This window comes from Thunnus albacares, chromosome 3 (genome assembly GCF_914725855.1).
Source record: "Thunnus albacares chromosome 3, fThuAlb1.1, whole genome shotgun sequence".
Lineage (NCBI taxonomy): Eukaryota > Metazoa > Chordata > Actinopteri > Scombriformes > Scombridae > Thunnus > Thunnus albacares.
Genome location: NC_058108.1, coordinates 27948699 through 27960916, shown reverse-complemented (window position 1 = coordinate 27960916; position 12218 = coordinate 27948699). Strand labels below are relative to the sequence as shown.

At 41.1% G+C, this 12218-nt stretch overlaps 1 protein-coding gene across 2 annotated transcripts in view; it reads right to left on the bottom strand.

Moving 5' to 3' along the window:
• LOC122979734 (protein sidekick-1-like) overlaps positions 1-12218 on the bottom strand; it is a 247661-nt gene that overhangs the window by 74657 nt on the left and 160786 nt on the right. For both annotated transcript variants that reach the window (XM_044347437.1, XM_044347438.1), the window contains 7 exons: positions 10806-10981; positions 8047-8130; positions 5718-5912; positions 4842-4958; positions 4511-4678; positions 3606-3708; positions 3286-3459 (listed from right to left, as the gene is read on the bottom strand). In XM_044347437.1, coding sequence (XP_044203372.1) covers positions 3286-3459; positions 3606-3708; positions 4511-4678; positions 4842-4958; positions 5718-5912; positions 8047-8130; positions 10806-10981 — 1017 coding nt within the window. The remainder of the gene's footprint in view (positions 1-3285; positions 3460-3605; positions 3709-4510; positions 4679-4841; positions 4959-5717; positions 5913-8046; positions 8131-10805; positions 10982-12218) is intronic.

Here is a 12218-nt window from a genome sequence, read left to right as displayed (position 1 = left end):
GATGCCAAGACATCAGATAAATAGTTACCGCTCACAACCACGAAATAGTCCGGCATGTAAAAACCACAACTTGCTGGTTTTACACTTCTGCTTCCGTACAGATAAAACAAACAAGATATAACATATTAATTAGAGAGCTTTAGAGGTGCTGGTAGGCAGATTTTGTTACCTTTGGGCAGAGCCAGGCTAGTCTTTCTGCTAAGCTAAGCTAACATCTGCTGCTGCTTTAACTCTCAGCAAGAAAGCAAATAAACATATTTCCCCAAACTATTCCCTTCACATCCACATCTAGACAAAAGAGTGTTTCTGAACATGTAATTAAACATTTATGCACTCGTATCACAAAAACAAGTCAGTGGCAAAGTGCCCAGACTTTCCATTAGACAGATATTTATTTCCTGTGTTTTGTTTTTTTATTTAATATGTTCAGTGGAATAATGTTGGCTCTGACACCCAGGTTAGTTCCTGGGTCCAATCCAGGATCAGTTCCAGTGGGCGATATCTTTTAAATATGGTTGTGGTTTGCATATTTTTTATTGTGATATTTTATTCTCTTCGTGCTCTGCACTGCTGCAAATACAGAAGAATGAAATTCTCTGAGACATTTGGCTGTCCCCTGTGGATATTTGTGCATCCCTGCCATGTTAATAACAAATAAAGCAATGCAGACATATTCATGAAAGCAATAGAGTGTCCAGATATTTGATTATACAGATTTTAGTGCATCATAACTCTCTTTAAAAAACAGTTGGCTTGGAGGAGGAGGTCTCAGTGTAGCTCTATGTGAGGGCTACAGGTGCTAGCAGAGATAACAGGAGCGAGGATATTAACAGAACACATAAAATAACTAAATAAATATATTTACACTCAAAGCATGATGAAAGCCATGATCCCTTGTGCCTAAACTAGCTGCATTTTATATTCATAAGCTCATCAATTATTTCTTAAGAATCCTGGATGTGTGAATATCCTGTCCAAGTGGTCTCCTCAGACAAACTGTAGGCTCTTGTTAATTTCAGCAGATGATGCAGGGTTAAAAATGTTTGCCTGCTTCAGTTTTTGTTTTTGCTCGTGTGTGGTTTTACATTTTAATATTCAAGTTGGTGTGAAGTCAGAAAATGAGAGGAACACAGAGAGAGAGAGAGAGAGAGAGAGAGAGGGAGGGAGAGTGAGAGGATGTGAGATGAATGAAGAAGATGCAATGATGTTAGAGGGAGGGAGGGAGGGAGGGAGAGAGAGAGAGAGGCACAAGAAGAAGAAGCAAGGACGGCGGTGAATGAGGCAGAGAAGGAGCAGGGGGAAATGAGAATGATGTTTTCTTTTCTGAGATGACATGATCATATTAATTAATGGATGAGCTTAGAGAGTGTTAGAGCAACTACCTTCACACGGCCCCCACAAACACACACACACACACACACACACATACTCACAGACACACGCTCACGAACACATGGATGGGTCTTGTGAGAGTTGAACCAATAACCTACTGGTAATTAGTCTGTCTCCTCAGCCGCCAGCGTCTGTTAGCCTCTATGACCCATTGATACTGAGCTAACGAGAATGTCAGTCACACACGTGCCCATACACACAAACACACGTACACACACACACACAGTCATAGAGAAATCCCTACATTCCCTACATGTTTTCGCCCAGCCATAAACAGAGAACCACTCCCTTCCTCTCAGTTTGACATGTATAACCTCTTGTCTCTCTATAATTCAGAAGGATGTGGACTCATGTTCTATCTCTTCTCCTACCCTGCAATTGTATTAATATATCATAAGTGCCTTTTATAAATATATTATACAAGTGCCTATTAATATATAAAGGCCACTACCTGATCGTGTTCTCTCACAGTGGCTGTAATGAGCGAGTGTGGGCCGGAGCGTGGGATACACTTGAAATATGTGTGTGGCATGTTTTAATCTGAGTGTCAGGAATGTCGGCTCATTCCAGACGTGACACTTTTGGAATGTGTTCACACAAGCACACAAACGCACACAAATGTGCACACAAACATACGGTATGTACACATTTTATACGTGAAGACTGATACGTCTGTAGTTTGAGACAGTGGTGGGTCTACTGCGTGTACAGGGTACCTGATAGCAGCTATGACCTTACACTTCTATTACTAACTGTCTAATAATAACCGACTCTAACTAGCCACCTTCTCCATACCTTACACCTCTTGATGGTATAGCCATGTATGTGGTTTTGAGAGTGTGTGACGCTTGTTGGAACACGTCTATTATTGGAATCAAGCAATTACTTAGTTAGACAACTACTGAAATGAACTGACAGTAATGCTTTCTTTATGTTTGGAAATGTGCCAAATTACCTTTCTGCTGCTTCTCCTGAATTATGATCTGCATTGTAAATACCTTTTTTTTTTTTTTTTAAATAATGCTCAATCCCTGTCAATCATATCTGCAATTTGAATCAGCCAGACGTCCTGTTTGCAGCATGCTTAGTCAATGTCATTATATGTAATCACAAGGAAAACAAACATTTAAGTTCTGTTTATTGGATGATTGCTTGTTCTGTATTTCAGCATATAATTACCATGAAAAAGGTAAGATCTGCCTATTCTCTGAGGGCAAAAAAGTAAAGTTAAATATATACATACGACTGTATGCATGTTATGCATTAATATGTGTACAGCATATGTATGGTTTTGATCATTGCTTCATAACTCAGTAAAACAAAACAAATGACACAGACATGGCTACATGGTATGTAGCTCTGCACACAGAAGTTGTCATGGTGTCAGTTGGACTCTGAACTCTTTTTTCATTCATTTTTCTGTCCATTTTTGCCTACTAGTTACTGACTACCTGTCATTCCAGATCCTGCCATTCTGAGTCCCACCAGCAGTTGCCTTCAGTGTTCTCCTGCCAGTCACCTGGCCTCTCACCCACCCACACACCTATTTCTCTTTCCTTATTACCCTCTTATTATATGTACCTGTCCATTTCCACGGTCCTCCCAGCAGATCTTTTATCGAACCATCCCAGATATACCAGTCAAGCCTTTAGCCTGTTTTCTGCATGTCCTCCTGCCTGTTTTTATTTTTGCCTATGTATGCACCTTTGGACTTGGTTTCCTGTTGTCAGCCTTTGGTGCCGGATTTTTTATTTTTTTTATTCTACTTATTTTATTTTACTCACACGACTGTGCCTGTGAGCTGTACTTTTGAGCCCGAGCCTTGTTTTACTGAGCTGTAAGAGAAGTTAGATGACACAATCAACAGCAGTTAGCCCGATTCTTTGAACTCACATGACTTCAAGACGTGCTGAGCGAGAATCGTTGCCAGCCTGTGATGTCACAGTGCAGGTGTAATCCCCAATGTCACCTGACCACGTCTGGCCAATAGTGAGGGAGCCCTGGCGCACAGAGACACGGCCCCCACTAGTCGGAAGGACTGGCATGCCACCACGATCCCACTTGAAGCTACAGCATTGGAGATATAAAGGCATAAACTCTATATTGTATGTTTGTACAGATACTTGCATACCACATAGAGAAGAGATGCAGATACTGTAAGCAGATATACATATACTATGTGTACATAAACACACAAACCGACAAGCAGGTACCTGACATCGATTCTGGGGTCATGTGTAGCATTACAGTCCAGAACAGCAGTGGTTCCTTTAATAACACGCTGGTCAGATGGAGGCACAGAAATGACTGTACGACCTGCAAAATAACAGAGAGAAAGAAGAAAAAAAAGAAAGAAGGAAGAGAAAAAAGAGAGAGAGAGGGAGGAGGAGCAATGGCACACGTGGGTAAATTTAGAGGCTGAAATTGAATTTGTTAAACATGACACAGTGTTATTTAGAATGTTGTGAACATGTAAATATACGAAAAATGAATTAATCGACTGTTCAGCCTTTAACTATTGAAGATAAACGGCGCACAAGCCTGCTTTATCTCTTACTAACAAATACACATATAGACACCCACACACACTTATAATGTGGAAAACTGCTTAGTCTATCACATTATTGGTGCTTTGTTCCTGTCAGGTGTTAGCAATTCATATGATTTAGAACCTGCACAAGTGCATTGGTGAAGAATAAATGTTGATGAAGTGTGGAGGGCATCTGTTATGTCTCCAACTCAGTCATTGTATACCTGGGATGTGACCAGGCTTCCAATAAAAGAGTGTACAATTTACATATATCATAGTGCTCAGACAGAAGGCAAAGATTTAATCTGAAGCAGCCAGGATATATATAAAAAAAATCAGCCAATCAATAAGTTTACCAGCTAATCAATCATCATCTTACACAGCCAATCAGACGATTATTTCACCATTGCACCAGGCCACTGCATCGATAACCAATCACACCGCTGTTCACTATCCTGAACTAATGCCATTGGACAGCTATGGAATAATTAGTGTTCCATGTCTGTTTTAGTCCATTTAGCGAATGCACATTGAGTAGTTTAATGTATTTTTGTTTGTGTGTATTCTACGTGTGTGTATGTGTCTTACTCCAGACAGTGAGAGTAGCGGTGGCGTTGATGGTTCCCTCTGAGTTGGCGGCGATGCAGGTGTATTCTCCTGAATCCTGGAAGCTGACTGGCTGAATCTGCAAACCGCCTGACTGCAACAGCGTGAACCTGGAAACCTGGACGGTGCCGCTGGCTAAGACCTGTGATCCTACAGAGAGAGAGACAGAGTGAGACAATAATAAAATAGCCCACAGGTAAAGTAAAGTAATTAAGTCATTAAGCACATTTTTAATTAACAAACACATTATGCAAGTGCATCTGTGTTTTTGTTTGCATGCGCAGTGTTTAATTCAGTGTGTGTGGTCTTTTACCTTTCCTCCAAGTGATGGCAGGTTTTGGAGCTCCGCTCATCTGGCAAGTAAACAATGCTGTGTTCCCATCAGTTACTGTTTGGTCAGACGGGGGGAATGTAAAAATGGGGGCCACACCTGAAACACAGATTGAGAATATGAGAAGAAAGAAGGCAGAGACATGGCTGCTGAGAGTAGAAAGGTGGGAAAAGAGTGGAGCTTAATGGCAAAGAAAGAAAACAGAGGAATGGGAAAAGAAAGGGTGACAGTGTTGATCTAAACACGAATTCTTTCTCTGTGATCAATGGAAGCTTTATTCATTACCTACTGCTACGTGTGTGTGCACAAATGTGGAAGGGAGTGGTGTGAAAGCTTGGTGGGGACTTTTAATTATAATCAAACGCTCACTAAACAGAATGTTATTCTATAGAGACAAGTAACCAAGCGAGCTGAGTTTTGCAGCTTACAGACAGCAAATCATCAAGTCAAAGCAACGCATTTGACTGACACTGATGTGCAGTTGAAAAAAAAAGTATTTTGTTTAAGGTTGCGCTGGGATTGCCACAAGCCAACACAGAAGAAAAACTTGGACACTATTCTATTTTCCAGCTGCAAACAGCAAAGCAGCAAACCAGGTGTGTGGTTTTTGAGTTTCAAATGAAAGTCAATGGACACTTTGCAGACTACAATATGTTTCAAAAGCAAATGTCCACATGTGCAGCAACATGGTAAGAACAATTACAGCATATATTAGCTGACATAAAGAAAGAGACACAGCAAAGAATGGAGATGAGAAGCTGGTACAGTAGGCGAATAAATGAAGATGAAATGTGAAACAGTTGCATCAAGAGAGGGCAAACGTGTGTTTCCGTGCGTTTGTATGTCAGACAAACTCACTAGAGACAAGTAGTTGTGTGTGTGCTTGGGTCTCTCCGGCAGCGTTGCGAGCAAAGCACTGGAATATTCCTCCGTCTCCTGGCTGCACCCTGCGCACCGTCAACCCGGTTGCTGTGGTGACCTTGTAGCGAGGGTTGGCCACTCTGGAAAGAGGTACTGCATCCTTGTACCACTCTATCCTGGGCTGGGGCACGCCTACACATGTGCATGTACCCAAACAGACAGAGGGAGAACATTTTAATTTTCCTTAATAACAAGCCAGCTGACCTCACTGCTGAGCAAACTGCTCCAACTCCCACTAAAACAGCCACACACACTCTCTTTTCGCCAATCTCTCTTCTCTGTTATCCACTCTCTCCCTATAAATATGCATGCAGGCATAATGACTGCTAATAATATATTGATTGGAGGGTGTGGGTGGTAGGGTAAGGGTGGCAGAAGGGGCCAAAAACATTCTGAATAAAAGATGTGGGCAAGAGCAGCACACCAAATATCTATAGTATCAGCTCCCACCTGTCTGACGGACATGCCAATATGACAGGCATGGGGCTCATGCAATTACTCTGTCTCAACCCTCCATACCCGTGTGTGTGTGTGTGTGTGTGTATGTGAGTGGGTGTTTTAGATGGAAAGAGGGAGGGAGAGATGAATTCCACACTTTTTCTCGATCTGTTGGCGTCAAGCTTTCACAGACATGCATGAAGTATTTTTCACCCCCTCCTTGTCTCGCTCACTCTGTCACTCTGCGCTCTATCTGTCTTTCCCTCCTTCCCTCTTTCCTCCTCCCAGCCTCCATCCCTCTCTCCATACCCTCAGGCCTCTGCTATTTAATTACACTGCCACTGTATCAGATTACTGAGGAGGAACATAAACTCGCTCAGTGTATGTGTGTGTGTGAAAGAGAGAGAGAGAGAGAGAGAGAGAGATGGGACTCTGCTGCAGTTTTTAGACCTGTGTCCACCCCTGCTTATATAAGTGTTTTCATGTAATCCAGTTAAAAACAGGTGTTATGAGTGCGATTTTAAGGCTTGGTCTCAGCATGTTAATCTGCTCGTGCTGCCAAGAGCATAGTGTCACCGTTCGAGAAACCCTCGACTAACGCACACACATACTGGATGACATTAAAACTTCAGCATAATGAAGGTTGGACAGAGTCACCTTGAAACACCCTGAGCTGCAGACACTTAAGATACACAGATAGTCTCAATGTACAAAGACCAGGACCAACACCTACTCTTAACACTTGCTGAGACACAGACATGGACACATACGCCATTAAAATATGCAGCTATTACACCAGTGTGTACCACAGTATGCTGCGACTGAAGTGCTTGTAGGATTGTCAAACAGAATATGAAACTCCCTCCCCACACGCCTTTTAGATGTTGGAATTTTCGGGCTGCGTCCAACAATTTTTGTACCTTTCAAAAAGCAACAATCAAGCCCACTTTACACACCAATTCACCAGGAGAGTGGAGGTAAGAAAGAATGTAGGATTTGCGCTTCTCACTCAAGCTCTCTCTTTTTCTATTCTTCATAGAACTTGTCACTTTCTGTGACTTTTCATCACAAAGCTAGTGACGGCAGGCTTTTTGTCCCACCTTTGAGTGCGGTCATTCCCAATAACTATGCCTATATATAAGTATGAACACTTGCCTTCAGACCTGGTTGGACCACACGTTGTTAGCCTAGTTTGTTTAAAACATACTGAGACCTTAAGGGATAGGTTCACAATTTTTCAATAGTCAGGTGCCCAATTGAACACTGCCATGTTTTTCTTGCTGTAATCATTCCTCCTGTTCATACTGGCCGTTAAGAGATCCCTTCCTAATGCACTTTCAATGGTATTGATGGGGGACAAAATCTACATTCCTCTTTCTTTGCAAAAATGTATTTAAAAGTTTATTTGAAGATAATATGAGGCTTTAGCCATCCAAATTAGTCAAATCAAGTCAATGTCTTCAAAGTTAGTCATTTTAGTGCCAAATTCCCTCTTTTTTTTTTATGATCCTTCAACTGAAAACACTGTCCATCGAGACACAAAGAGGGAATTTTTTATTATATAGAGTGTAACTGTGGAAGATATCCACTTTATTTGACTAACTCAGACTGCTGAAGTCTCATATTATCCTCAGATAAACTTTTAAATACATTTTTTCTTAAAATGAGGACTGTAGATTTTGTCCCCCATCACTTACATTGTAAGCGCATTCGGAGGGGATCTTCTAATGGCAAGCAGCAAGACAGCAAGAAAAACCCGTCTCAGTGTTCATTATAATGCTCACACACACACACACACACACACACACACACACACATGCAAGCGTACCTGTAGCCTGGCAGGGGATATCTACATTCCTGTCGAGCTCAGCTATGATCTTCCTCTTGGGCTGAGCAGACAGAGAAGGTGGCTCTGGAGAGAAAAACGTTAGGAGATTAAATGTAAAGCATTTAAATGTAGAGTACACTGTGCATCAACATATGGATAAAATAATACCTCAAGACACTGAGAGCACCTGCTGCTGTGTGCAATATGCTGTGTGCCTCAAAAGAAGCTTTAAAAACTCTACAATCATAATCAATCATCAAACATCTGAAAAATCTTTAAAGAAGGATAGTATTTATTCTTTACGGTAGAAGAGAAGACACATGGACTGGAGTACCATAGAATAAAAATGGGTCCCCCTTTTGGCCCTCAGTAAGTCAAGTGTCATTGCAAGGCAGGATTTCTGTCTATTTGCCCTCTGAAATGACTTCCATACTCAGTCACAGAAAAACACATTCTCTGACTTTCCCAAGGGAAACAACCCCCTTTTTTTTTTAAAACTACTCCATTTCGCTGCTGATAACTGCTCCCTCTAAACAGTGTCGCTCTAAATGTTGACAGAGACAATGCTTCCTTCTATTTGAATCTGAATATATGCCTTTTGGTGAATTACTGAAATACTACATGTTATTAAAAAAAATCGCTTATGCTCCATTTCTTTCAAAAACATTTGTAATATTTAGCGGGAGATATTGACAGAGTAAGCCTAAGGAGACGAACGGGGAGACAGAATGGCTAATTCATTTTCAGTCTGACATGTCTGGAAAAGTGGTTCCACACAGTTGTGGTACCTGTTCACTGAAAAATGTCCAATGTATGTACTGAATAATGAATATGTGTTCTAGCAGGCACAAACATACAAATCTTAACGAGTGAAAAGAAAGAATTTTAATAGCAGTTTCGTTTCTGTACTTTCCTCTAGGGCTCCATATTTGTTAAATACTAACAAACAATAATGATGTTTTTGACAATGCTGTTGTACTTTCAAGGGAAAAAAGGAATAAAATCCATTTCCTCAGTGTTATTTCTCTCCATATCTTCAGTGGTGGGGTAAACTGAGGTGGCAATACAAAAAAATAAAATAAAAAAAGACAAAGGGCAAGTTTGCTCAAGCTGTGTGTGTGTGTGTGTGTGTGTGTGTGTGTGTGTATGGAGAACTACACAGTAGACTACCATGTTGGTGCCACATTTATTCTACTTGAATACACTGACTTTAAAGTTCTTTACTACTTCGTGGTAACTTTTAAACCCACACATCTCCTATCTTTATTGTGCACGGTGGAATTCGGCAACAATTTTGACAAGAGAACGAGAGGAGCGCGCGTTGAAGGGAGAACAGGAAAACAAGAGATGAATAACAGCCATGTGGCGTGACACCGATAACACAGATGCATTAATCCCCCTTCAGTCAGGTGAGTGCGAGCACCTAGACTCGCAAACAAAACGCATTTTGGGTTGTTTGGGTGGTTGGGTTTAGAGCTTTGAGCTTCCATGGATTCCCTGCTGTCTGCCTGCAAAACAAAGATGGAGAACAACAACAGATATATTGTTGTTTGCACCAGTAGTCGTCTTTACAGTATACATCGCGGGCACAATGTGTCATACATATTCCGATTAGTGGATCGGGGCAGAAAAGAAATGAAATTGAATAATGAATACCTTTGAGGCTCTCTCCTTCTTTCACACAGACACATACACTATTCTGTTTAGGAATCCCTTTCATTGCATCAAGGTCTGTTGAGCCCATAGCAGAAAAAGAGGATCAGTACCAATGTATTCATCAGTCTCTACTCCTCTGATACATATGAATGCATGCAGACTTTTTCCCTGCCAGGAAGGCCTTAACAGTCCTGTTGGCCTAATGAAGGAAGATAAAATAGAGAGAGCGATGGAGGGGAGGAAGACAGAAAGAAAGAGACAGGCAGAGGGTATAAAAATTGGTGGTAGATTGTGAGGTGGGGGCACAGAAAGAGAATGAAAAGGTATAAATATTCTGACAGGTCTTTTCTGACGAGTGTATGCTGTAGGCGTGGGTAGTTTGCTCTCTCTGCGTTAGGTGCTCCCTCGCTCCGACAATCACAGCAGATCAAAAAGACGCTGACAACTAGCGGAGAAAAGTTGCGCTTCATCAATCACACGCTCCCTGCCACCGTGTATGTTGTTTTCTATTTACGCACACATATCGAGGACAGGAGTGGATTGTGACGAGAACACTCTGGTTTGAGTGCTTTCAGTGTTCTCTTATTGATTGGTGACTCTGGGGAACAAAACTAATTTAGCTGCCGGGCGAATAGGCTTGTGTGTCTGCGGTGCCGTTTTGTGACGGTGTCTAAGTGTGGGGTATGCATGTATTTGTGCGCACACGTAGATGAATTTGTGCATGCGTGGATGTAGCAGCTGTTTGTGACTACAATAGACAGTTTATTGGTGAATGTGGACAGCGGATTCAGCTCGAGTTGCCCTGTAGTTGACAGTCACAGCCTGGGGCGTTCACAGTCATGCTTCCAGGAAAAAAAAAGTAAGAATAAATGGAGGAATAAACAGAATGAAACAGTGCCTGAGGCGAAAAAATGTACAAGAAAAGAAGAGAGCGAGGTTAAAACAGAAATTAATGGCACATGTTGAGGGCATTAGTCTTGATGGGTCAGGCCTACCCAGGATAATCATGGATAATCATGTTAAGCAGTGTTTGTGTGTGCGTGTGTGCGTGCGTGTGTGTTTGTGTGTGTGCATCAGTGTGAATGGGTGCCTTTTTTTCTTACCCGTTACAGTGAGGTGTGCCCTTGCTTCTGCAGGTTTGGCAGTGCTGTTGCTTTGCGATGCTTCACACACATATAAGCCTGTGTCAGAAGAGGTGGGGGAAGTAATAATGAGACGACGCCCACCGGCCAGCCGACGCCCATCACGTTTCCATGACACCACGAGACTGTCCATCGGTCTGAGAGGAGAGGGAAGGGTGAAGAGAAGAGAAGAGAAGAGAAGAGAAGAGAAGAGAAGAGAAGAGAAGAGAAGAGAAGAGAAGAGAAGAGAAGAGAAGAGAAGGAGCATCAGAGAAAAAAAGAAAAGAGTGACAGAAGGCAATTACAACATATTAAATCCATCAGTTTATGTGTCAATGAGGCAGGAAATGAGCGATGACAGTCTGTATATCAGAGCAGTCCGCTCTACTCAGCATGGAGAAGCTTCAGTCGGTTATTCTGGATGTTGGAGAATGAGTTTTCGTGTTTACTGAAATTTTGTTTGGATAAACATCAAAACATCATTCATGTGTGTGTATTTGTGTAAGACAGAATTGAGACAGTATTGTATCTATTCATGAAAATGCAGCTCAGTTTTTTTTGGCCACATTTTTAAACAACATTTCAATTCTTACAAGCAATCTGCATTAAGATTTACAACAGATATACGAAGACAAAGCTGATTATGTAAGCAGCAGCAAATACAAATACTCATTAATAAAATTACATTACAAAACACACTAAAAATATTACTATCTGTCTAATATCTGTCAATTTACACATTTATATAAAGCTGTGTTAAATCAATGCAGTATAGAGGCATTAATCTTAATTCTATAGACATGAAACAGATGAAATGACACAAAACAAGGCATAAAAAGGTTGAAATTCAAGCTACAATCACACAAGTTTTATCTCCTAAATGAATTAGCTCAGAGATCGATGTCATTGTTTTGACTTACTATTACTGCATTCTCTTTCTAAGAAGTTGTTTGGTTTTCACTTTAATAGCAATTACTTTATTTGTGACATTAGTTGGCACTAACAAAGGACTCGTATTAAGAGATGTGGAGGAAGTGAAGACAAGCTGGTAATTCACCAAAGTTAAGATGGCTGGGAAGATGTTTGGGCACATGGTGAGTGGAAATGGATTTATTTCATGATTTTTATGATTTGTATGTTTTTGTAAAATACTCAAGTCCTTTTAAGTGGGTAACATATTTGCAAGTACTACAAGTCCACTTAGTATGCAGTCCAGCCTAAATAATGTATTCGCACAAAAAGTGTTTTACTGGGTAGATCTGGATACAGTTGAGAGTGTGCTGCTTTCACTCTCAGACCTCATACCTTGAGGTACAGACAAACTTGGATGGAAAAGTAATTAAACTTACCACTAGGCTGGTATGTCAAAGTTTTAATAAATACTTATTCACTGGG